Here is a 27,748-nt window from a genome sequence, read left to right on the forward strand (position 1 = left end):
TTTGTGGCGACCCACTTTCTGCGCAGGCAAACCAGCTCACAAATAGCCAGCATGCGGGGGGGGGGGGGGTGGGGAGAGACTTTGGTAATGCACCTCTGATGTTATTTCCACCCGGAGAGGGCGGGTGCTAGGGATTAAATGCCAGCGCCGCGAAGTTTGAATAAACTAGTCTCCAAATAACTTACCGACTGCGTGTCGTTATTTCAGTGCTGTGTGTAGCACATCGCTACATTGGTGACCCCGACGGTCCAAACAGGATTTGGACCAAAGATGACCAACTCTTCATCTGTTCATGCAGTTTCACTAAAACTGCCGACTTTCTGGACACTGCGACCACGCGTGTGGTTTAGCCAAGCAGAAGCCCAGTTCCAGATTCGGCAGATATCCTCTGATTCCACTCGTTACTACCATGTGGTGAGCGCACTTGACCAGGAGATGGCCGCCCAGATTGCGGATTTCATACAGTCGCCCCCAGAAGAAAGCAAATATGAAGCATTCAAAGCGCTGCTCATTGAGACGTTTGGCCTCTCACGGCGTGAGCGGGGTGCCCACCTGCTTCACCTGGACGGTTTGGGAGACAGACTGCCGTCAGCATTGATGAACGAGATGCTGCCCCTGGCTGACGGACACAAGCCCTGCCTCATGTTCGAGCAAGCGTTCTTAGTGCGACTGCCCGAAGACATACATCTGCTGCTGGCCAACGCAGATTTCAGCGACCCCGGAAGGTCGCGGCCCGAGCAGATGTGCTGTGGAAAGCCAAGAGGGAGAGCGTGGCGTCCGTCGGTCAGATTACCAGGCCACGCGCCCAACAGCAGACCAGACCAGGCCCGGCAGAGGGGCACACACAACACAGAGGCAGGAGTGAGGAGGCCAGTGTACAGTGGTGTTTCTATCACCAGCTGTGGGGCACAAAAGCCCGCCGTTGTCGCCCGCCCTGCAAGGGCCAGGGCCAGCTGCTGTTAATGACTATGGTGGCTGGCCACCAGGACAGCCTCTTATACGTCTGGGACAAACAGTCGAGACGCCACTTCTTGGTCGACACCGGAGTGGAGATCAGCGTCTTGCCCCCGACGGGGTACGACACCCGCAACAGGAAGCCAGGACCCACCCTGAGGGCTGCAAACGGCAGCATGATACGGACCTACGGCACCCACACAGTGCAGCTGCAGTTCGGCGCCAGCCGGTTCACGTGGGACTTCACACTGGCCGCCATGGCCCAACCACTCCTGGGAGTGGACTTCTTGCGAGCTCACAGCCTGTTGGTCGACTTGCAAGGGATAAGACTGGTACATGCCAAGACTTTACGGATGTTCTCCCTGGGTGAAGCCAAGTTGCCGGCCCCACACCTGGACTCCATCACACAGTCGGACAACGAATTCACCAGAATCGTGGCGGACTTTCCATCGATTCTGGCACCGCAGTTCATGGCAGCCATGCCCAGACACAGGATACAGCACCACATTCCGACCCAGGGACCACCCCTCCACGCCCGCACATGAAGGCTCTCCCCCGGAAAAGCTCCGCCTGGCGAAGGAGGAGTTCAAGAGGATGGAGGAATTGGGAATCGTACAGAGGTCCAACAGCCCATGGGCCTCCCCCCTGCACATGGTGCCCAAAGGAGCCGGGGGTTGGAGACCATGCAGCGACTACCGCAGACTGAACGAGGCTACCACTCCAGACCGCTATCCTGTGCCGCACATACAGGACTTTTCAGCAAACCTGCACGGAGCAAGAATCTTTTCCAAAGCAGACCTCGTCCAGGGATATCATCAAATCCCAGTGCACCCTGAAGACATCCCCAAAATAGCACTCATCACCCCGTTCGGCCTGTTCGAATTCCTCTGAATGCCGTTCGGCCTGAAGAATGCCGCACAGATGTTTCAGCGGCTAATGGACATGGTGGGATGTGACCTGGACTTTGCGTTCATCTATTTGGGTGACATCCTTATAGCTGGCAGTTGTCGTCAGGAGCATCTGTCCCACCTCCGCCAGCTCTACTCCCGCCTGAGTGATTTTGGCCTCACGATCAACACGACCAAATGCCAGTTCGGTCTCGATACCATCGACTTCCTGGGCTACAGGATTACCAATGACGGGGCAACACCTCTGCCCGTCAAGGTAGATGTGATCCGCCACTTTGCCCGGCCCAAAACGGTCAAAGGCCTGCAGGAGTTCGTTGGTATGGTGAACCTCTACCACCGTTTACTCCCCTCAGCAGCCTGTATCACGCGCCCTTTGTACACCCTGATGTTAGATAAGGCATAGACATTACTTGGGACAAGGAGGCCGCGGCCGCTTTCGTTAAAGCCAAGGAAGCCTTGGCAGATGCCATGATGCTGGTGCACCCCAGAACGGATGTTCCGACTGCCCTCACGGTGGATGCATCTGACACAGCAGTCGGTGGGGTGCTAGAGCAGCTCATCAAGGGGCGCTGACAACCCCTGGCGTTCTTCAGCAAGCACCTACGACCATCTGAACCCAAGTACAGTGCTTTCGACCGGGAGCTGTTGGCACTGTATCTGGCAATCCGGCATTTCAGGTACTTCTTAGAAGGCAGGCCGTTCACCGCGTTCACGGACCACAAACCCTTGACCTTTGCGTTCACGAAAGTGTCCGATCCCTGGTCGGCTCGCCAGCAGTGACATCTGTCCTACATCTCCGAGTACACGACGGACATCCAGCATGTCTCGGGAAAGGACAACGTCGTGGCGGACGCACTCTCCAGACGAGCTGTCCAGGCCCTGTCCCTGGGGGTGGACTACGCAGCACTGGTGGAGGCGCAACAGGCAGACGACGAGATGCCCAGCTACAGGACCGCAATCTCGGGTTTGCAGCTACAGGACTTTCTTGTAGGCCCAGGTGATAGGACCCTCCTGTGCGACGTGGCTACCGGCCAACTTCACCCCATCGTCCCGGCAGCCTGGAGGCGGCGGGTTTTCGACTCCATACACGATTTGGCGCACCCATCCATCAGGACAACCGTCCAACTGGTCTCCAGCAAGTTCACGTGGCATGGACTTCGCAAGCAGGTCAGTGAATGGGCCAGAACATGTGCGCAGTGCCAAACAGCCAAGGTGCAGCGGCACACTAAAGCCCCGCTACAGCAGTTCGAACCCACCCACTGGAGGTTCGACCACATTCATGTGGATATCGTGGGCCCCTTACCAGTGTCCCGAGGAGCGCAGTACCTCCTAAATATGGTAGACCAGTTCACGAGGTGGCCAGAGGCGGTCCCGCTCACCGACACATCTGCCGATTCCTGCGCCCAAGCACTGATTGCAACCTGGGTAGCACGCTTCGGGGTACCGGCCCACATTACCTCCGACAGAGGCACCCAGTTCACCTCCAGCCTGTGGTCGGCTGTGGCCAGCCTGTTGGGAATGCAGCTACACCACACTACTGCCTACCACGCACAGTCGAACGGACTGGTGGAACGATTCCACCGTCACTTGAAATCAGCTCTCATGGCTCGCCTGAGAGGACCTAACTGGGTGGACGAGCTTCCCTGGGTTCTGCTTGGAATTTGTACAGCGCCCAAAGAGGATCTGCACGCCTCATCGGCCGAGTTGGTGTATGGCGCGCCCCTGGCGATCCAGGGAGAGTTCATACCAGCCCCAAGGGGGCAAGAGGAAGAACCCACAGCAGTCCTGGACAGGCTACGCAAAAGGCTTGGCAACCTGGCCCCCGTACCAACTTCACAGCACGGACTGACCCCGATCCATGTACGCAAAGTCCTGCAGAACTGTAAGTTTGTGTTTGTATGAAGGGGCAGACACCGGGCACCGCTACAGCAGCCATACGAGGGGCCATTCAAGGTGATCAACAACAACGGGTCCACGTACGTTCTGGACACTGGGGGGAGAGAGAAAGTTTTCAGGGTCAAACCAGCCCATGTGGACTTGTCGCAGCCGGTCGAGGTTCAGGCACCGCAGCGCAGAGGCAGACCTCCCAAACAGAGGCTGATCCAGACTGTGGACACTGGGGGGTGTATTGCTGGTTCTGGGGGGGGGGGGGGGGGGGCGGTGATGTGGCGACCCACTTTCTGCACAGGTGAACCGGCTCACAAATAGCCAGCGCACAGGGGTAGACTTTGGTAATGCACCTCTAATGTCATTTCCGCCCGGAGAGGGTGGGTGCAAGGGATTAAATGCTAGCGCCACGAAGTTTGAATAAACTAGTCTCCAAATGACTTACCGACTGCGTGTCGTTATTTCAGCGCTGTGTGTAGCACATCGCTACAGTTTATTGTTTTACAACATTCAGTAACAGTGGATTTAATTTGACTTTTTTTTGACACTGTGTAACAGAAAAAGATTCTTTAGTGTCAAAGTGAAAACAGATCTCTGCAAAGTGATCTAAAGTAATGACAAATATAAAACATAAAATATTTGATTGCATATATATTCACTCCCTTTAAAATCACACACCAAATCATCACTGGTGTAGCCAATCAGTTTAAGAAGTCACATAATTAGTTAAACGAAGATCACTGTGTGCAGTCAAGGTGTTACAACGGATTGTAGTAAAAATACACCTGTACCTGCAAGGTCCAACTGCTGGTGAGTCAGTATTCTGGCAAAAGCTATACCATGAAGACAAAAGAACACTAAGGAACTCCGTGAAAAGATTATTGAAAAGCACAAGTCAGGCAATGCATACAAGTAAGTTTCCAAGTCACTGAATATCCCTTGGAGTACAGTTAAGTCAATCATCAAGAAGTGGAAAGAACATGGCACAACTGTAAACCTGCCTAGAGCAGGCCATCCTCAAAAACTGACTGATAGTGAGGGAGGCCACCATGAGACCTATGACAACTCTGGAGGAGCTACAAGCTTCAATGGCTGACATTGGAAAGACTCAGCATACAACAACTGTTGACCAGGTGCTTCACCAGTCGCAGCTTTATAGGAGAGTGGCAAAGAGAAAGCCGCTGTTGAGAAAAGAACTCACCTTAAGCCTCGGCTAGAGTTTGCCAGATGATGTGTGGGAGACTCTGAAGTCAGCTGGAAGAAAGTTCTATGGTCTGATGAAATCAAAATTGAGTTTTTGGACCATCAGACTAAATGTTATGTTTGATGTAAGCAAAAACACCCCATCCCTCACATGAAGCATGATGGTGCATCATGCTGTGGGGATGCTTCCCTGCAGCAGGCCCTGGAAGGCTTGCGAAGGTAGAGGGTAAAATGAATGCAGCAAACTACAGGGAAATCCTGGAGGAAAACCTGATGCAGTCTGTAAGAGAACTGCCACTTGGGAGAAGATTTGTTTTCCAGCAAGACAATGACCCAAGCATAAAGCCAAAGCTACACAGGAATAGCTTAAAAACAACAAAGTTAATGTCCTGGAGTGACCAAGTCAGAGTCTAGACCTCAATCCAATTGAGAATTTGTGGCTGCATTTGAAGAGGGCTGTTTACTCACAATCCCCGTGCAGTCTGATAGAGTTTGAGCAGTTTTGTTAAGGGAAAAATTGTAGTGTCCAGATGTGCAAAGCTGATAGAAACATATTCACACAGACGCAAGGAAAAAATTCCAAAGGTGCATATACTAAATACTGACTTGAAGGGGGTGAGTAATTATGCAATCAATTATTTTGCATTTAATAACTGTAATAAATTTAAACTAATAGAAATTTTTCACTTTGACATGAGAGTCTTTTCTATCGATCAGAGTCAAAAAAGCCAAATTAAATCCACTATGATTCAATGTAGTACAACAATAAAACATTAAAACTTTCAAGGGGCTGAATACTTATTGGCACTGTAAATCGAGTAGAACGGGGTTAAGCACACAGCCTGTTGGTGCCCCTGCGCTGATGGTGATTGTGGCGGAGATGTTATTCTGAATCTGATCCGACTGGGGTCTAAAAGTGAGGAAATCAAGAATCCAATTGCAGAAGTACTGAGGCCTAGGTGTTGGACATTATTGATTAGGTTTGAAAGGATGATAGTTTTGAATGCAGAGCTTCAGTCAATGTGTACTAACCTGATGTATGCATTGTCACTGTTCAGATGTTCCAAGGTCGAGAGAAGAGCCAATGAAATGGCATCTGCTGTTTGGAATGGATCCAAGTCACTGCTCAGGCAGCAGTTGATATGTTTCATCACCAACCTCTCAAATCACTCATCACAGTGGATGTAAAGGCTGATTTATACTTGTGTGTATGGGCTACGCCGCAGCCTATGTTGTAGCCCTGATTTTCACTTCTGTGTCACTCTACGCCGTAGCAAGCACGCATTGGTGTGAGCCAAAACGCTAGTTGGTGGTGGGATTTCTATGCCAGTGTGTTGAGTTTCCTTGTGAGAGACATGGATGAGGAAATGCATTTCAAACATTTTCGTATGTTGGCAGGTAGATTTGACGATTTGGTTCATCTACTTCACATCGGTGTACAACCATGGCTGAGAAGAAGCAACCGGAAATGCGCAGGAGGAAATGTGATGCTACTAAGCGGACCAATCACAGTTGTTGCGGTCTATGTCGCTGCGACGCAAGTTAATTTTTTAGGGAGGTGCATGTCACCCTACGGCATAGGGTACATGATACCTACAGCGTAGATGTGACGCACAAGTATAAATCAGCCTTAAGTGCCACTGAACGATAATCACTGAGATAGGTTACCACATTTTTCTTGGGTACCGGTATAATTGAAGCCTGCTGGAGCAGCTGGGTACCTCAGACTGTTGAAACGAGAGGTTAAAGGTATCAGGAAACACTCTAGCCAGTTGATTAGCAGAGGTATTCAGTACTCAGCCAGGTACCCCATGCATATTAGATGCTTTCCATGGGTTCACGCTCCTGAAGGCGGCTCTCACGTCAGCCTCAGAAACTGAAATCAAGGGGTCGTAGAGGGCTGTCTGAGTGTGTAAAGGTTTCTCTGTGTTCTGTCAAAGTGAGCACAAGAGGCATTGAGCTCTTCTGAGAGCATAATCTTGTTGTCACATGTCACTTGGTTTTACTTTGTAGGAGGTGATAGCATTCAAGCCTTGCCACAGCTGTCGAGCATTCTATCTACGATTAAAGTTATGCCTGGAATAGTCACATTGGATGTGAGATGGCCTTCCAGTGGTTGTACGTGGACCTCTTGTACTCTCCTTGGTCACTAGACCTAAACACCACAGATCCAGCCCTCAGCCGATGCCTGCAGCAAGTGATGGCAGATATAGCTAGTTCATGCCATGAAATCTTTTGGAAAAGCTAACCCTCAAGTCACAGCTACACTATCACTTCATTGGTGACTCAGGCCACTGTCTTGGAATATTCAATCATTTGTTCTTGGATCACTTTTCCCAAGTTATCTACTGTTTATTACAATTCTTCTGTTGACAGATCACTTCTCATCTATGAATCTAACAATAATTTTATGCAAATGAACCAGGAATAAATACACTAGGTAGCCATTTTATTAGGTACACCTGCTTGTTAATGCAAATATCTAATCAGTCAGTCACGTGGCAGCAACTGAATGCATAAAAGCATGCAGGCATGGTCAAGAGATTCAGTTGTTGTTTGGACCAAACATCAGAATGGGGAAGAAATGTGATCTAAGTGACTTTGACCATGGAATAATTGTTGGTACCAGACAGGAGAGATTAGAGTATCACAGAAAATGCAGAAACACAAGATTTACACAGAATGGTGCAAAAAAAAAACACATCCAGTGAGCAGCAGTTCTGTGGTTGAAAATGGAAAAAGTCAGAGGAGAATAGCCAGACTGGCTCAAGCTGAAAGGAAGGCAAAAGAAATTCAAACAACCATGTGTTATAACAGTGGTGTGCAGAAGAGCTTCTCTGAATGCACAACACAATGAATGCTGAAATGGAAGGGCTACAGCAGCAGAAGATCACACCGGGCTCCACTCCTGTATCTAACAAAGTGGCCTCTGAGTGTAAATATCAATGTCAAATTTTTACTTAATTGATTGATGACTTTGTAAATCAGTAAAGTCAGATTTAGTTAGAGAAATCTGTTATCTTGGTTATCGTGATCGCTAAGGACTTAAGGAAATAACAATCTGCTGTAAGAACTCAGTGAGCCAAGCAGCATCAGTGGGAGAAAAGGAACTGTCGATATTTTTGGTTGGAACCTTGCATCGGGACTCATGCTGCTCGACTCGATGAGTTCTTTCAGCAGATTGTTTTCTCACCAGATTCAAAGATTCAGAGCATATTTATTAACAAAATACGTATGTAGTATAGAACCCTGAGATTTGTCTTCCCATAGACTGCCATAAAACAAAGAAAATCATAGAACCAGTTCTAGCAGTTACAGTCTCTTGTGCTTTGGCTCAAAGGAATATTTGTTGTTCTAGATTCTTACCAGTTTTTTTAAAATGGAGCTACTGATTCAAGATAAGGAACGTTTGGGAAGTGGAGGAGAAATTGCTGGTTGAGGATGCTGAATAACATCGTCCTTACAGGATCGGCGATTACAGTAACTCGCCTTCAGTAATGGTGCAAGAATGAAAACTAAGATAAAACGATTAAATTATATGGGAAAATTAAATTGTAATATACAAGGCTTTCATCCTCTTGAATGCAAATCAGTAAGCAGTGATGTAAGTGAGAGATTTAAGATGACACAATGACTTGGTAGGTGATCTGGATCTATTTATTTTACCGGGGAGTAGATTAAGGCTTGCATACTCAGGGGTCTTGACAAGGAAGACTTCTTCATATAAAGAGCAGTGAAAATCTACAACTCTCGCACACCCACGACAAGCAATCATTTGTCAGAATGGACAAATGAACATTCCAGGAAGGAAGACAGGTGATTTTGTTAGCCTGATTTATTGATGAAGGTTTCAACGTGAAATGATAACTGCTTCTCTATAAATCAGAGACAATATTGTTTTACGTTCATAAATAAGAAGAAAATAAAAAAACTGATTTAATCCCACCTAGCTGTTGGCTCCTAACTCTGTAAATTTTCCCTTCTAGCTGTAGTTCCTAACCCTGTAAGTCATGGGTATTCATGTAGTATTATATCAACAATATGAAGATTTCTGCCCCTATCCTCCTTTTCAGGGAATGAGTTTCATACCCTTATTGGCCTTTGCCTGACAATAATTTCCCTCATCTCTCCCCTTCCACCCATTACTTTAAGTCATTGCTCCAGATTTATGACTCTTCGGTTGAAGGAAATAGATCCTTCCTATTTAGACAACACTGTACCTTCAAATTCATGCATCCTAATTAAATCCCTGTCAAGTCTTGAGTCCTGATGGAGAGTTTCAGTTAAACTTGTCAGCAGTTCCTTCCCGCATCTCTCACCACCAATGTCCTACCAGCATCACATAGCCCAAATCCATCAAGATCCTGATCCAATCCCTGCAGATATTTTTTAAACATAGCCTGTAGCCACCCCAGTAAGTATATCACATTAATCAAGTAGTCAATCACAAACCATCTGCCCGTACTCCAACTGAACCCTTATGATCCCATTTCTCCACCACCATCCCATCACAAACAAATACCCAACCCACCCCCACTTTGGCCCTTTTCCCCTCCATTCCCCAGAAGATCCCTGCAACTTCTTTACCTCATCGATGCAGGTTGGACAAAAAAGAACCTCTGATCACATTAGGTTTTAAGAAGTGTGCAGATGAGATTTGCTTGGATTGAAAGAACACATCTTAGGAGGAAATACTAAGCAAGCTTCAGCTTTTCTCTTTGGAGTAATGGACAATGAGAGGCAACTTAATAGAGGTGTATAAGAATGAGAGACAGAGTAGAGAGCAAGCACCTTTTCCCCAAAGAAGCAATGTCCAATACCAGAGGACATCCATTTAAAGTGAGTGGAGGAAAGTTTAGGGGAGACATCAGAAGTAGTTGTTTTTATATATAAGGAGAGCGTGGGTGACTGGAATACTGATATAATACGAACATTTAAAAAAACTCTTGGATAAACACATGGCTGTAAGCAAAATAGAGGGTTATGAACTGAACTGTGAATAGGGAAGGGCTAGAGTAATTGTGGAGCAGGTTTTATAAGTTGGCACAATATTGTGGGCCGACAGCTGAAACTGTTCTATGTTCTACATTAAGCATGGAAGACCTATCAAATGAACATCATACATACCTTGACGGTGGTGCAAGGAATGTTTTTGGATGTGGAAAACTTCCTCTGGCCAACAGCATATCACCTACTTAAGGAGCCTTTCCAGGCCAGTACGGGCCACATCACGGATGATGTAAATTACTATTGGACTGCTAATGGAAGCAATACTATCACTAGCCCTGTTCCCAACACTTAATCTTAGCTTTTTAGACAACCTGCTGAAGGCACCAACACACTTCCGTTTTTCACTATCTACAGACAAAAGCATGATCTTAATGACATTTGGGTCACCATAGCTTCTGAGTAATTTTCAGATTTATTTCTTAAGTATGTTTCAATCTACCTTTTGTCAGTAGTACTTTTCAGTGCCCCGCCTCGTAAGTTGCACAAACAACAAGCCTGAAATGAAGAACAGAACGCAAAAGTTAAGAAACAGGAAGTTAAGCAAAGCAGCGCAAATGTGATTTCTACCTGAACAATTCGTAGACCTCGATCTAAAATATTAACTTTTCCACTTTAAATTAAAATATAAATCCATTTTAAATTTAAATTCAAGTAAGTTTTAATTTTAGTTCTTATAGCCTCATTTTTTGCAGTAGCTAAACATTGTGAACCACAGAGCCTGCTAAAAGAGCAAATAGATATTCCTCCTCATATGGTGCCAGCACAAAATTACATGGCTAGTAATCAAGAAGCTTGGACTGAAACTGAAGAATCCCTCCATTGACTAAAGTGCAATTGAGATTAGTTAATAACACGTAAAGTTAAAAGCAATATGAGCAAGAATGAGCATTAAGCTGCAGGATTATCTTGAAAATCCATTTGGCTCACTCATGCCCTCCAGGAGAGAAAAACTAATGTCTCTACCTAGACTGACCAACAAGTGACTCCAGAATGGCTACACTCTGATAGATTCTTCACTACCTATTAAAGTGTCCTGCAAAGCCATTCAGTTGTATCATAACTGCAATGTTAATAAAGGATAAAACCACATGACATCTGTAACACTTACCCAACAGGCGGGTATATGTCTAGGGGAAAAAGAGATCTAGCCACTCACCAACCCCACCTCCCGCACACGCAGGTGCTGTGAGAATCAAGTTTATGCTGCGCGCACGCGCACCATATCAAACTCACACCAGATACCATTATGGAATACACTTTAAAGATTTTACTAAAACTAAAAGAGTATTATGCAATACAATATATATGAAGGAAAAGAAAATAAAGTAAAAGGCGCCAACTTATCAAACTTCAGTCAGTTTAGTGCACATCGTTGGAGCTCAACCATCAAACCATTCGACCCCTCGTCACTTTCCTCTAACCTCCACGTCCTTGCACCTGGGACCACCCGGGTGGTCGACCGAGCAGTGCGGCGCATGTCCACCTTCGTTGGCGTCTTCTTCCTGCCTCCCCTGAAAAGACCGCGAAACCCCCAAGCTCCCAGCCTCACAAGACAAAATAACATTCCCCATTGGTTAAAAAATGAATACACTCCCCATATCAGCAAGTCCAAAGCTAAACAACTGTGAGAGAAAACACTTATCAAACATAAAAGCATTCCTACTCTTGCAAACCAAAGAAGCCATTTTGATTAACATAGACAGTACATTGTACATTCTCCCCCCCACCAGCAAATGTCATGCCCTCATGAGATTACCAGAGTTCCCCAAGGCTTCTTGCAACACACAAAACCCAAACTAGGTGCAGAAAGCAGCAACATAACTACCCAGAGCAGTAGAAATCACACTCGGTTCTCCTGGCACCACATATGTCAACCTCTCTGGGGGGCGCCTACTCCTCTGAGATCTGTGTACCCCTTCTGCCGACCCTTCCACCTCACTGGGCTCCCTCCTCACCTGCAGCCCCTCTGCCTCGGACACCCCAGGTCTACCTGTCAGATCCTTACTCCCTCCCTCACGGGGTTCCCCCTTCACCTGAGAACCCTCTGGCTCATGTTCGGGTTCCACCCTCTCTCCCCCCCAATGCTGGCTGTCTCTCCATCTGACCATCAACACCTTCTCTCCTCTCACCCCACTCAGTAGGGGAAGGGCCAGGAGCCTCCTCTTCTGGCACTGAAACGCCAGCGAATGGGAGCAGGGGCCACTCATCTGAGTCGTCATCCTCCGAAACGGTATCCATTCCCGGGTTAAGGACCCGTCTCGGCTCTTCAGCAGTAGGCTCTTCCTTCGCTCCGCACCCTCGCAGAGTCCTTGTACTGGGCACAACCTCCCACTCTGGCTCCTTGTCCACCCGCACAACTTGACCCAGGGGCAGCAGGTGATTCCGACGGAGTACTTTGATAGGACCATTCCCATCCTCAGGTTTCACCTGGTAAACCGGTAGACTCGGCATCTGGCTCTCTATTACATAGGGGCTGGCTGCCCATCGATCTGCCAACTTGTGCTTACCAGGGAGTCCCAAATTCCGTAAAAGGACCCGGTCACCCGGCAATAATTGGGCAAACTTCACCTTTTGATCATATCTCATCTTATTCTTCTGATTTTGTTTGGTAGCCGCCACCTCGGCCAACTCGTACGCCCTCTGTAACTCCCTCTTCATGTTGGACACACACTTTAGATAGGGCTTCCCCGGTAATTCACCCACTTCAGCCCCAAAACACAAGTCAATGGGCAACCTCGCTTCCTGCCCAAACATCAGATAAGAAGGTGAGTACCCTGTAGCATCATTGCAAGTACAATTGTAACAGTTAACCAATTGTCCAATATGACGATTCCACTTATTTTTCTGCCCAATCTCCAGCATCCCGAGCATATCCAACAGGGTCCTGTTGAACCTTCCTGGCTGAGGATTACCCTGTGGGTGATAAGGGGTAGTCCTGGATTTCTCAACCCTAAGCATAGTCAGTAATTCATGGATAAGGCAGCTCTCAAAGTCCCGCCCCTGATCACTATGGATTCGCCTGGGAAGGCCGTAATGCACAAAATATTTCTCCCATAACACCTTCGCCACTGTCGTGCCTTCTGATCCTTGGTGGGAAATGCCTGAGCATAGCGAGTGTAATGATCGGTGATGACTAAGACATTCGCGGAGTTGCTGGTGTCAGGCTCCATCGACAGAAAATCCATACATACCAGGTCCAGAGGTCCCGCACTCTGCAAGTGCAACAGTGGAGCTGCTGACGCCGAGTACTATGCAATACAATATATATGAAGGAAAAGAAAATAAAGTAAAAGGCGCCAACTTATTAAAGTTCTGTCAGTTTAATGCACATCGTTGGAGCTCAACCATCGAACCATGCGACCCCTCATCACTTTCCTCTGACCTCCACGTCCTTTCACCTGGGACCACCCGGGTGATCGACCGAGCAGTGCAGCGCACGTCCACCTTCGTCGGCGTCTTCTTCCCGACTCCCCTGAAAAGACCGCGAAACCCCCAAGCTCCCAGCCTCACAAGACAAAATAACATTCCCCATTGGTTAAAAAATGAATACAATCCCCATATCAGCAAGTCCAAAGCGAGAGAAAACACTTATCAAATATAAAAACATTCCTACTCTAGCAAACCAAAGAAGCCATTTTAATTAACATACACAGTACATTGTACACATCAAACAAGCACTGAATTCAAATATCACAGTCATTCTCAACCCAGTTGTCCTTCCAAAGAGTTCCTTATGACATGGGCAAACTGGTGTTTAATTTGAATTAAATGACCTACAAAGCAACTCCCACTATTCAGACCAATTCTTGGTAAGCCAAAGGCTGATGCAGTTATTTCAATGTCCGTCACCATAAGAGGTTCAGTAATATCACCATTTTGGTTCGTATGATTTTGAGAGTGTGGCTTAATAGCAAAAGTTGCTATGTTGGATAGCCTTCTCTTCACTGCATATTTCAAGCAAAATGATCAGAACAGAATGCTTTATTGTGATTTACTCTTAATCATTTTTGATGCTGGTAAAATCTAAACGTGTTTCAATGCAGAATATATGAAATAAACTGGACATATATGAGTTGAAATAATGCACTAAGGAACAATAATCCATTTTCAATACTGTCCCAATCATATTATATTCAAAAGAAAATTTCACTGCAATTATATGTAGGTTTTAAAATTAAACATCTATCACAAAGGCTCTATTATCAACATCCTGTCATTTGTTAAAGAGAATTAAACCACCTATTTGTTGCATGCTGAAAAGCATACTGAACCAAAAAGTGAAGCACGAAACAAGGAAAATTCTATGATTCATTACTGATATCAAACTTGTTTTACTTTTGGATGTTGTTATTCAGAGTAGTAAGTGGATGAAAAATAGAATGATGTTAAGCAGAGGATAAAAGATGCATTGCTGAAGACACAGTGAGAGGAACTCTTACAAGGAGAGGATGTGTAACTGGCTCTTTAACACTGGAAAATGGATTGAGGGGGTGACCTGACGAAGGTATAAAAGATCATGAGGAGCATCGACAGAGTAAAAGCACACTGTCTTTTTCCCAGGGAGGGGATGCTAAAAACAAGAGTACAAAGTTTAGTATCAGGGGCAAGAGATCCGCAAGGGGCATCAGGGTCACCTGCTTCTTGCAAAGGGCGATACGTATTTGGAATAAGCTATGAGAAATAGTGATTGAGGCAGGCACATAAGCAACATTTAGAAGGCATCTAGTTAAGGCAGCTGTGGAGGCAAGGTTCTTGAGGCAGAGTTTGATAGGTTCTTGATTGGACATGGCATCAAAGGTTATGGGAAGATGGCCAGGGAGTGGGGCTGAGGAGGGGGAAAAAAGGATCAGTCATGATTGAATGGCTGAGCAGACTCAAAGGGCCAAATAGCCTAATTCTGCTCCTATGTCATATGGTCTTATGAGTACATGGATAGAAGAGGTTTAGAAGGCAGATGGGACTGGTTTGCTGGGCAACACAGTCGGCATGGATAAGTTCAGCTGAAGTATCTGTTCGATGACTCAAACGTTTCTCTTTAGTACTGAATGGTTTCAAATTTTGATCAAAATTATGTAGCCATTGCACAAACAAAAGCAGAATCTTAGTGATTAACAACACAAAATAAATAGGAAGTCAACATGGAGACATCAACTTTTAAGCAGCAATAGCAATGGGGGTGTTTGGAGGGAAGGAATACATGATTATGCAACAATATGAATTAATACAGATTCTCTAATATACCTTAAGGACATAAATGGAGTAATTATCAAAAAATTGACAATATTGTTATACAGGATAGAAAGGACTACTGAGAATGAAACAGGGTAGATGATGACAAGGCTCAGTAAAGCAAGTGGGTTCTGCAAAAAGGAGGAAAGAGAAACACTTAGGCAAGCAGAATTTAAGGCATTTAATTTGAGACCATAGGATCATGTTAGCTGAAAGCATGACAGACCAAGTAGCGGACCAAGGAAGATTGGGAGACAACTGGAGTGCATAATGGGAGGAGTAAAGAAATCTAGGAGGTATGTAGGGCTGGAGAGTTTGCAGATAGGGTGGTACTGGGGTAGAAGATATTTGGTGGTGCAAATCAGCCTTTAAAATCGAGGTATTGTTAAAGCCAGTAAATGGGCAGAGGTGAGAGAGCAGCTGCAGAGGCTTGAATGCATACAAACTCAGTGGAAAATGGACAGCTAGACAGAAAAGTATTGATCAGCAAAAATCATAAATAACAAAGGAGTGAATTATTTAGACAGCAATCAAATTGAGGCAGGCATAGATTTGAGTACTTTTATAGAGATAGGAAAAGATGGCTTTAGTGATGCAACAGACATGTGGACAGAGTCTTAAATCAGCATCAAGCAAACACAAAGATTATGAACTTTCCATCTCAGCTTTGATTTCTTGGAATGAGAATGGTTACCAACAATCTGAAACTGGCAGCATTTAAATAATTAAACAAGAATCAGAGTTTATTTTTGAGTCTGTGTTGGATTACACTGACCACCGACATTGTGAAGGCACCACCAAAAGACTGTGACTTCAATGATTTTGATTGTCTAAGGATTGGCAACATGTTAAACAAAACCACCAAATGAGCTCAACTGCTGTAATATACTGTAATTCTGCACAGCTTCAACCATTTATCCATACCCAGACATGAGAAGTTCCCAAAGGAATCCAATTTTATATATTTTTTGATGAAGCCTTCACATGTGAAAGTGTTATTAATAATGTAAAATATAAGGATCAGGGATCAACTTTATCCACTGTATACATTTACAAATGAGGAATTTACTGTGGTGTGTTGCAATAACATGCAACAAAAACAACATTCAACAATTATAAGAATAAAGAATTATATTAAATAATAAACTTAGACATTAAAATATAGATATGGAATAAAATGAGCATAAATGCATGAATACCAGCATGTATTTACAATGTAAACAGCATTATAAAAAGATACAGGGAAGTGGGGTGCCAACTAGAATGGATAATCAGATTAACTGCCTGGGGGAAGACACTTTTAAGAAGGTGTGAAGTTTCTGTTTTAATAGCTTTATAGCACTTTCCAGAAGGGAGTTTTTGGAAGAGGTTGTTTGCTGGATGGGTAGTACCCCCAACAGTTTTTCTGCCCAATCCTTTGTCCTCACCCACTCTATTACCCTCTCACTGCACTGTAAACACTTTAAACCACTTTTTATAATGCTATTGACATCGTAAATACAGTAGTGTGCACATATACTGTATCTAGTAGGGGTGCCTAAGATGTTTGCACAGTACTACAGTAATTTTATGCATAGCACTGTACCGGTGCCACAACAAAAAACAAACTTCATTACATATGTGAGTGATGATAAACCTGATTCTGCTGTGGGTTTCTTGTGGACTGAGAGTAGGAAGGGAGCAGGGAGAGGGGAATCATGGTCAGGATAAGGGGAAGGGGAAGTGGTGGGGGGGGGGATGAAGCACCAGGAGGACATTCTGTAATGATCAACAGACAAATTACTTGGAATCAATAGCCTTGCCTGGTGCCTCGGGGCTAGCTGTGTCTGCACCAGACTCCTTCTCTGCCACCTGTCCCTATTGTGGCACACCGTGCTCGCCTTCCCAACATCCTTTGCTCCCACCAGACATACAAACTCGCTCTCCGCTATACATTGATGAATAAGGTACTCTGCAAAAGTCTTGAGTACCCTCACTATATTATTTATATAAGTTTTTTTTAATAATTCTTTATTCTTATAACTGTTGAATGTTGTTGGTTTTTGTTGCATGTTGTGCCACCACAACACAGCAAATTCCTGCTATGTAAATGTATACAGTGAATAAAGTTGATACAAACCTTGTAGTGAAGACAGACTGCAGCTAATAACCTTTTCAGCTGATCTGACAGTTCACTTAAGTTTTTGTATATTGTGAGAGGGTGCTGCAGTAAAGCAGTCAGTAAAGGCTGATGTGAGGACGCAATCTACGATGGCAGGGTAGAAACACACCAATATTATTGAGGAAGATGGAATTTTACTAACTGCCGTAAGTAGTACATCCTCCACCAAGCCTTTCTGTTAATGAATGAGATATGATTCTCCGACATGAGGTCTTGTGAAATAATGACGTGCAGAAACTTGAATGTTGAAACAGTGTTAACTTTTTAGTTGTGATGATTGGGTGGAGAGGAGACAAATTTCTCCTGAAGTCAATATGCATTTCCCAAACCAGAGAAAATCTCCAGATGCTGGAAATCCGAGCAACACATACAAAACGCTGGAGAAACTCTGCAGGCCAGGTAGTATCTATGGAAAAAAGCACAGGCGACGTTTTGGGCTGAAACGTTGCCTGTGCTTTTTTCCACAGATGCTGCCTGGACTGTGGAGTTCCTCCTGCATTTTGTGTGTGTTGCTCAATATGCATCTCCACTGTTTTGAGAGCATTTGTTTCCAAGTTGTTGTGATTGCACCAGGATGATATAATGATTGGAATTGATTTAACATCAATAATATCCTTGATTCATGACAAATAAGTTATCAAGATCAGTTCAAAATATTACTGACTGCTTGAATTTTAGCACACACTTAGCTTTCTTTCCTCCATATGCAAAGTTTCAGTCCACTACTTTTCCATTTTTTTAAAAAATCAATCTCATACTTTCTGAACCTGAAGCAGAGGATCTGTTCTTTAATAAACTTCATGAAATATATTTCTCTTTGTTGTCCATCTTTCCTCTGGGGAGGATTTTTCTTTAGTAAGCTTCATAAAGGTCATAGCATTTCACGGAATACAATTGTCAGTGTCAGGTATCTGTTATGGAGGATATCACAATTGACTTGTTTAAAAGGTGATGCAGGCTCAAAAACATATTTTTAAAGGACAAGCAATTTCTGGAAAAGTTCACTATAAGGTATTTACTACTCACAAAATTTAGCATCTACATGTGACATTATTTAACACTTGTTCCTACATTCAAAGTAAGATATCCAGTGGTTAAATTCCAGTCATACAACTACCAGGTATTGATTTTTTCATTTTCAAATTCAGAGTCAGAGGCATCCACTGGGGCAGCTGCAGCTGTATTTATTCCTGTCACACTGGATGTCTCGCTAAGCATTATTTTTTTTCCTGATTGTGGTTCTGTAAGTAACGTTATTTTTACTCCTCCTGCTAGGAGTGGTTAGGCTAATTGTAGCTTCTCTTTGCTTATCACATGCAAGATGAGCTAATTTAGCACAAATAGGAAATTTCTGTTAAATATAATATAGGATATGACAATAGAGGCTTGAGAAAACTGTTAACCAATCAGCTGTCTGGGAAGGATATCCCACCATTCTTCCTAATTGCATTACAAAGTGCAAAACTTTTAAAACTTTACTCAAGTGAAACTGTCCATTCACTTCTCTCACTGCCTGTATGAAACCCCTTGAGCCAGGATAACCTGCTGATCTCTAGCTTGAAACAGTTGTGAAGCATTTTGTATGGAACACTTACCGCTGTCCAAGAATTGGCTGTACATCGCGAACAGGTCCAGCCGTCCTTGACTAAATCTGGTCGAATACCATAGCAACCTGTAAAGAACAAATCAACTGGTTGGAAATATTGACAAATGTACTTGCCTATCTTCAAATCAGTGCTGTACCTAAGTAGTAGTAAAAATCCTCATTTCCCTCAGAATGCTGAATTGAAGTTTGGTCTTCACCGCAAAGCTCAAATGATCATTGTGTACTGTTATGTTGTTGTCTGGACTTGAGTACTGTTGTGCCCAGGTGGTGCACGATCCAACAAACAGAGAGAATGATTGTCTTGGACATTTTTATTGTGATCACAGGATCCTACTGGACATTGGTAATGTAGAATACTGCAAGGCTGGTTCATTGCTGAGACTGACGGCAGGGGAGCTGTGTGGCCTTGGTTGTGGCAAGGACTGGGCTTCAGCTGCTGTTGCAGTCACCCAGGGGTAGAGAGCTGAGGCAGCGTGGGAGAGCCTCTGAAGGGTGTGGTGGAACCTGCACTGAGTTGGGGGCGGGCCCCTCCTGCCAGTGCTGTCCTTCACGATGGAAGAATAAGTTGGACCAGGACCATCTACAGTTCTGCCACTCAGGAACGTGAGCTATATTATCATTTCCTACTTTGTGATTGCATGATTTTTTTTCGGAAATTGCAACCATATGTGCTACTTCTGCTATGTGCTGTGGATAATGTGTTTTGTACCTTGGACCTGGAGGAACACTGTTTCATTTGGCAATTTTCATGTATGGTTGAATGATAATTAAACTTGAACTTGAAGATTCACTAAAATCAAGTCAAGTGAAGTTTGTCATTTAACTACACACACACACACACACCACCCGCCCCCCCATAACGAGACAATGCTTCTTCGAACCAGGGTATAAAGCACTTTAGTACACATAACACACTAACTTATGAAGAGCAGCAGCCACAAAAAAATGTGAGGCACAAGAAACACTTGTCATAAAATGCTCCATGATATGTCTGCATGTTACACATGAACATCTGAAAGAAGGTGCTTTGAATTACTAGCTTAACCCAAGATCTAAGCGCAACATCCAATGCCCAGTTTTCAAAATCTTAAGAGCAGTTGAGGTAGATAAAACTTAAATGATTATTTTCTGAAATCTATGATTCACGATCGTCTCTAAACGGCTGACTCTTGCCAAACACACATTAAAACAATCATGACTAAGTTAGCCCATTTTTTTTCACCTATTTCCTATATATCTATTTCAAGACAATGTAGAATTTAATGGGCTGGTATGTTAATTTTGAATTACCTTATTCCCTGTCACGATTAACTTCACAACTTGAAATTTAATGTAATTCACCTTGGGAAAGACTATCTGGTAGTTCATAGTACAATGATTCAGCGTGGAGGAAAAACAACGGCAAACAATAGATGGCTAATTGAAAGTGTTTTTTTTATTTCTATCTAAACTTTAAAGGAGAAAGCATGGAATGACCAGTAGAAATAGAGATCTAATTTGCTTTTGGGCATAATGCAAAACATAAAAGAATATCCTCAATGCCAGATAAATGTACTGTGGATGATACACTTCAGAGCTATCTTGTGACTGTAAATTCAGGATCAGATGTTTACCGTTCCAAATCTGACTGCAAACTTTCCTTAATTATCTGAGTATTAAAGCTTCTTCACAATAACTAATGAAAATGGATGTGCAGACTGATTAAATTAGACTAAACAATAGTTGCCACAAGGTTCACTACACCTCCTCTCCTATTCCATAGCTTTTTTTGCTGTTCATTAGGTATAAAAATTGTGACTTCTCTAATTTAAGATAAACTTAATTAAAAAAATAAACAAGTATAACAAGTTCATCATAAATGTTTAACAAGGGAACCAGACAGAAGGTATTATTTTACATCAAGCAGTTTGTCATGGGCAGAATCAAATCAGGGTGCTAATTTCATTGTCCATCTCCCACTCAAAACAATGACTTCTAGCATAATATTTTTAACAACATTAGGAATTCAGCATACAAACATGCACCTTCAATCTGAATACTACAGAACAAATTGTTCATCAATTACTAAATAAAACTCAGTAGCATTGACAGGGAAAATAAATAATGAATCTTAACAATTGTCTAATGACCCTTCTGGGAAACAGGTAAACCTTAGGATTACAGAGAGCTGCTGTTGCGAGGACAGGTTCAAAAGTGGGAGTGAGTTCACATCCAGTCTGTTTCTATTCTATTTAATTCAATATATATTGATAAGTTTGCTTCTGGACTTTCTCAGCTAGACAAAACATAAAATTCATTTAACAAACACAAAATGCTGGAGGAACTCAGCAGGCCAGGCAAGATCTATGGAAAAAGGGTACAGTCTTCCATGTCTAGAATTTAAATTCAGTGCAATTCAATCCAACTCAATTTAATCTGTTTCCTGGCAAAGGTGTACTGGTAAGTGAGAAGCCTTTAAAAATTATATTTTGAGAGTACAAACTGTGTATGTTCCCGTCAGAATAATAGGTAATGATAACTGGTTTAAGGAACCTTGGTTTTCCAGAGATATGGAGGCGGTTAAGAAAAAGAGTTGTGTGATAGGTATAAGCAGGTAGGAATAAATGAGGTACTTATTGAGAACAAGAAATTTAAGAGAACACTTAAGAAAGAAATCAGGAGGACTAAAAGGCAGCTTGAGGTTCCCTAGCAAACAAGGTGAAGGAGAATCCCAAGGTATTCTACAGATATGTTAAGAATAAAAGGATTGCAAGCAACAAAATTAGCCCTCTGGAAGATCAGAATGGTAATCTATGTGTGGAGTCAAGAGATAGGGGAGATCTTAAATGAATTTTTTGCATCTGCATTTACTTAGGAAATGGACACAGAGTCAAAGCAGCAGTGAGCTCATGGACACAATACAGCTTACAGAGGAGAAGGTGTTTGCTGTCTTGAGGCAAATTAAATCCCCAGACCTGTGGGAGGAAAGTGCAGAAATTGCAGGGGCCCTAGCAGAGATATGTAAATGATCCTTAGCAACAGGTGCGGTTCCAGAGGATTGAAGGATAGCTAATATTGTTCAGAAAGGCTCTAAGACATTATAGGCCAATGAGCCTTACGTCACTCATGGAAAAGTTATTGACTTTAGGGACTGAATATACAAGCATTTGGAGAGACAGGGACTGATTAGGGGTAGTCATCATGGCTTTGTGCATGGTAGGTTGTGTCAAAACAATCTTAAAGGGTTTTTTTGAGGAAATTTCCAGGAAAGGTAATGAAGGCAAAACAAGGCATTTGATGCGATCTTGCACAAGAGGTTGGTCAGGGCTCAGTCGCTCTGCATACAAAATGACGTAGTAAATTGGATTAGACCTGGGTTCCCAACCTTTTTAATTTTAACAATACCATTCAGCAAAGGGTCCTGGGAATCCTGGATTAGACACTGGTTTTGTGGGAGAAACTGGAGAGTGGTGGTAGATGGTTGTCTCTCTGACTAGAGGCCTGTGACTGCTGGAGTGTCGCAGGGATTGGTGATGGGTCCACTATTATTTGTAATCTGTATCAATGATCTGGATGATAACGTGGATAAAATGGATCAGCAAATTTGCAGATGACTCCAATAATGGGGGTGTAATGGACAGCGAGAAAGGCTATCAGAGTTGGCAGCAGGATCTGGACCAGCTGGAAAAATGGCCTCAAAAATGGTAGGTGGAACTTAATGCAGACAAGTGCAAGGTGTTGCACTTCAGTAAGACCAACCAAGATAGGTCTTACATAGTGAACAGTAGGGCACTGAGGAGTGCGGTAAATAAAACAGATCTAAGAATACAGATTCATAATTCATTGAAAGTGGTGGCACAGATTGATAAAGTTTTTGGCATATTGGCCTTCATAAGTCAAGGTACTGATTACAGGAGATGGGATGTTATGCTGAAGTTCTACAAGACATTTGTGAAGGCTTAATTGGAGTATTGTATGCAGTTCAAGTCGCCTACTACTGGAAAGATGTAAATAAGGTTGAAAGATACAGAGAAAATGTACAAGGAGGATGCGAGTTATAAGGAAAGACTGAATAGGTGAAGACTTTATTCCCTGGAGCATAAAAGATTGAGAGGAGATTTGATGGAGGTATACAAAATTATGAGGGGTATAGATAGGATAAATGCAAGCAGGCTTTTTCCATTGAGCTTGGGTGGGACTACAACAAAAGGTCATGTGTTAAGGGTCAAAGTTTAAGGGGAACACAAAGGTGGGTCGTGAGAGTGTGAAACAAGCTACAAGCTCAGTTTCAACATTTAGAAGAAGTTTGGATGGTAGGGGTACGGAGCCTATGGTCCAGGTGCAGGTTGATGGGACTAGGTAGATTAAATGGTTCGGTATAGACTAGATGGGCCGAAGGGCCTGTTTCGGAGCTGTACTCTTCTATGACTCAATAACATCTCAGTTCTGGTGTTTTCTAATTTATCTAGAGATTGAATTGTGGATGTAGCTAATATAAGAATGAACTAGCAAACATGCTGAGTGGAACAGACAACTGCATAGAATGAGAGCACTGTTTCCTAGGACAAATTGAGAATTGACCAGCCAGTGGGGAGGTGGTGTGGGGGTGGCAGAGTGAGTGAGTGCGCATGCCTGAGTGGTTAGGGCTGTGATGACTGAAGTGTTGCAATGATGTCAGAAACATCATTTTCTCAGCTGGTTCGTTAGATTTGTCTGTTTGTTTAGTTAGTTGTGTCCTAATTGGTGGGATAATCTGAGTGATTAAGAATATTACTTATCTAATTTACTGTTTCTGGAACCTTTTGTGCTTGCAGTTCAATAGGAACTTTAATTTAAAAACATTATTGACTGCGAAGCATTTTGGAATCCCAGGAATTCAGGAGGGATCAGGTTATGTATTTTATTGCCTTTCTTCCCCTTATAACTCAATAAGTTTGTGAAATTTTCAGACCTATAAATAATCTAACTTAACCAATGAAAATGAACTCAGAGGAATTATCCCACTTGACCCAAGAAACTTTCTTGCTTTCCCAAATGTCGAACAGTCAGCTATTCACTTCCTACATAGAAACATATACTGGTTTAGTTTAGTTTTATTATTCCTTAAATAAGTCAGCCTGATCAAATTGTGGAGCAGATTTGGTGGGTTCAATTACCTAATTCTGCTTTGTGTCTTGTGGTCTTCTCAGAATTAAAATCATGTTCATTTTAACTAACATCTGCTGTGAAATTAATTGTTTTGTAGCAGCAGTATAATGCAATAGATAAAAATGACTAAAAATTGCAAATTAAATAAATAGTGCAATAAAAGGAATAACTAGATAGCACTCATGGCCCATTCAATATCCTGATATGGAAGGGAAAGGGTGTTCCTAAGTTAACTGAATCTTACAACAAGCTGATGATGAGGATCCTTATTGATGGATGCTGACTTTATGAAGCTCTTTAAGGTGTTCCTGAAGGTGTGAAGGATTGTACCTGTATGGAGCTGGCTGTGTTGACAACGCTCTGTTGCCTCTTGCAAACTTGAGCTTTGGAGTCTCCTTACTAGGCTGTGACACAATCTGTCAGAATACTCTCAACCATACATACATACCTTACATGCATACTTGACTGCACTGCTGTGAAGTAAGTAGATATATTTGCATCATATTTACGTAAGCTTGCATTTAAAGGATACCAAATAATTGTGAAGTAACAGTAACATTCATATGTCTGGTATTTACTGAAAGACCAATGACGACTACAATTGATGTAATTCTCCCTATTTACACATATAACAGCCTCTGGAAAAGTCTGAATAAATCAAATATATATCTAGAGATGAGCAGATGCCCAATGATTCATATTATTTTTCCTGCCACAATAATGAATATGCATATTCCCCAGTGAAATTGTATATCTGATTTGTTTGTAGCAGGCCATCTAGAATCGCTGCAGTAAGTAGACAAAAAAGTGTGATAGAACAGAGATTGCACCAGAGTACATAAAGCAGGCAGCCACTGAAATACAGCTAAAAGATATGCATGTTAGCAATTCTATACGCTCTACAAACCTATTAGGTGCAAATAACAGACAGGTGTCACACAGGATAATGGTGCACTGGAATATTATGGGACTGATCATTGATCATACATAATACCCATTGTGCAAGGACAACCTGCTCTTCTTTAGCTTTCCAATTTATGACATTCCATCAGAAATATGATGCTTGCTGGTTAATTTGTCATTCATTACTCCTAGTTCTAGAACAGATAATAAACAGTTAAATGACATGTGAGAGGATACAGGTAAAGTAGAAACTGCTAAAATTCCCAATGAGTAAGTCAAATCTAATCTAACTAATTACTCCTCAAGCAATCCATTTTCAATCATCACCAAATGGAAGGTGTTATGAATGTTAGCTACCATTCTTCATTGCCTGACTGAATATTGTCCAGGTCCGAATGCATGCTTGTTGGCTGCTTCAACTGTTGAAGAGTTTCAAATGGAATTGAACATGGTGCAATCTTAAGCAAAAGTCCTCGATGATATTGCTACAGAATATCAGCAAGAACAACTAGTCAACTAGTCAACATACAGAGAGAAGGTGCAGTGGCCAGCAACCTGCCTCTTCAGGAGGGCACGGAGCGACCACTCCCCGCTGACTATCAACAGCTCCTCGGTAGAGATCGTTAAGAGCACCAAATTTCTTGGTGTTCACCTGGCAGAGAATCTCACCTGGTCCTTCAACACCAGCTCCATAGCAAAGAAAGCCCAGCAGCGTCTCTGCTTTCTGCAAAGGTCCATCTCCCACCTCCCCATCCTCATCACACTCTACAAGGGTTGTATTGAGAGCATCCTGAGCAGCTGCATCACTGCCTGGTTTGGAAATTGCACCATCTCGGATCACAAGACCCTGCAGCGGATAGTGAGGTCAGCTGAAAAGATCACCAGGGTCTCTCTTCCCACTATTACAGACATTTACACTACACACTGCATCCACAAAGCAAACAACATTATGAAGGACCTCACGCACCCCTCATACAAATTCTTCTCCTTCCTGACATCTGGGAAAAGTCACTGAAGCATTCCGCTCTCACAACCAGACTGTGCAACAACTTCTTCTCCCAAAGCCATCAGACTCCTCAATACCCAGAGCCTGGACTGACACCAACCTATTGTCATGTTTATTCTTTATTGTAATGCCTGCACTGTTTTATGTACTTTATGCAGTCCTGGGTAGGTCTGTAGTCTAGTGTAGTTTTTTTTTCCCTGTGTTGTTTTTACTTAGTTCAGTGTAATTTTTGTACTGTTTCATGCAGCACCATGGTCCTGAAAAACGTCGTCTCATTTTTACTGTGTACTGTACCAGCAGTTATGGTCGAAACGACAATAAAAAGTGACTTGACTTGACTTGATATCCTACAGTTGGGATGACAGTGGGCCAACGACATTTCACTGTAGTGACATTCTGGAATTTGGGAAGATCAATCTCAAACAATCATAACCATCTTATTTTGGTCATTGACAAGGCCATTGTCAGTAATTTTGTGGCATTAGATGCTCATCAGTAAGAGTGAACTTAACTACCTCTGTTTGATAACTAATGGCATTACCACTAATGGAATAAGACCAAGTCAACATGGATTGAGAAAAGAAAATCATGTTTCACAAACTTACTTTGATTTTTCCAATGTGAAGATAGATTAGGACATGTAGGTGCACAAAGAGATCTGGTTTCCTTACAAGTAGCTAAAAGTAAACTTTCATGTTCAGTAAGCAGTAAGACAAATTTTATGGTGGCCTTCACGGTCACCTTCAACAGGAACAAGGATGTCTTTCAATAATGATACAGGACCTTGGTGAGAAGATATCTGAAGAATTATGTTGTGTTTTTAGTTTCCGTATCCAAAGAATTGATCTTCTTTCCATTGATAAGTGCAATTACAGTTCACCAGACTGATTACTAGGATTATTTGTGAGGAGAAACGGGGTCACCTTGGCCTGTATTCACTTGTTTCAAAAAAAATGAGAGGAGATATCATTGATACACAATTAACAGGCTGGAAGCAGGGTGGATGTTTCCCATCTGCAGGTTCTAGAACCCATGTCACAGTCTCAGGATAGCAGCAGGGCATTTATTATTAAATGAGAAGAAATTTCTTCACTGGAATACAGTGAACCTCTGGAACCCTGTCACAGGGGACTGTGGAAAGAAAGACACTAAATATATTAAAGAGGAAATAGATTTTTACATACAAAAGTCATCAAGGGAATGATGAGTGAGCAGAAATATGATATTGAAATAAAGGGTTCTACTAATTTATTCTCATCTTAGTGATGGTAACGATAGATTAGCTGGCTCAGCTCACAGAATGGCTTTCATCTGGTCCCATTTTTCTAACATGTAGAGAGCAACTCACCTCCTGAAATCTCAAGGCCTTTTGTCGTACTTGTGGCACATTAGTAGCATGAGGGAATACTTTCTACCTGTTTAAATGAGTTCAATACCAACAATACTCAAAACACTCTAAGTCATCAAAATCAAAACAGTACCATCCACCACTCTAAACCAGCAGCACATGATGGCTGCAGTTTGTAGCATCTACGAAATCTATCATGGTTACTTGCCTAAGCTATTCCAACAAGGTCCTCCCTACTCATGACTTCCATCACCAAACTGGGCAAGGCAAGGCAAAACGCACAAAATGCACACTCCCCTCCAAGTGACATGCCACCCTATCTAAAAATGTCACTGGTTCTTCATTTTTACTGGCTTGAACTCCCTACTCAACAGCAAAGTGGAAATACATGAAACAGAGGAACTGC

The 27,748-nt window shown here is 43.1% G+C and overlaps 1 protein-coding gene across 2 annotated transcripts in view; it reads right to left on the reverse strand.

Annotated features, from left to right (window-relative positions):
- Positions 1-27,748, reverse strand: part of kdm4b (lysine (K)-specific demethylase 4B) — a 558,544-nt gene that overhangs the window by 113,609 nt on the left and 417,187 nt on the right. For both annotated transcript variants that reach the window (XM_059991637.1, XM_059991638.1), the window contains 2 exons: positions 18,948-19,024; positions 10,402-10,457 (listed from right to left, as the gene is read on the reverse strand). In XM_059991637.1, coding sequence (XP_059847620.1) covers positions 10,402-10,457; positions 18,948-19,024 — 133 coding nt within the window. The remainder of the gene's footprint in view (positions 1-10,401; positions 10,458-18,947; positions 19,025-27,748) is intronic.

Source organism: Hypanus sabinus, chromosome 16 (genome assembly GCF_030144855.1).
Source record: "Hypanus sabinus isolate sHypSab1 chromosome 16, sHypSab1.hap1, whole genome shotgun sequence".
NCBI lineage: Eukaryota > Metazoa > Chordata > Chondrichthyes > Myliobatiformes > Dasyatidae > Hypanus > Hypanus sabinus.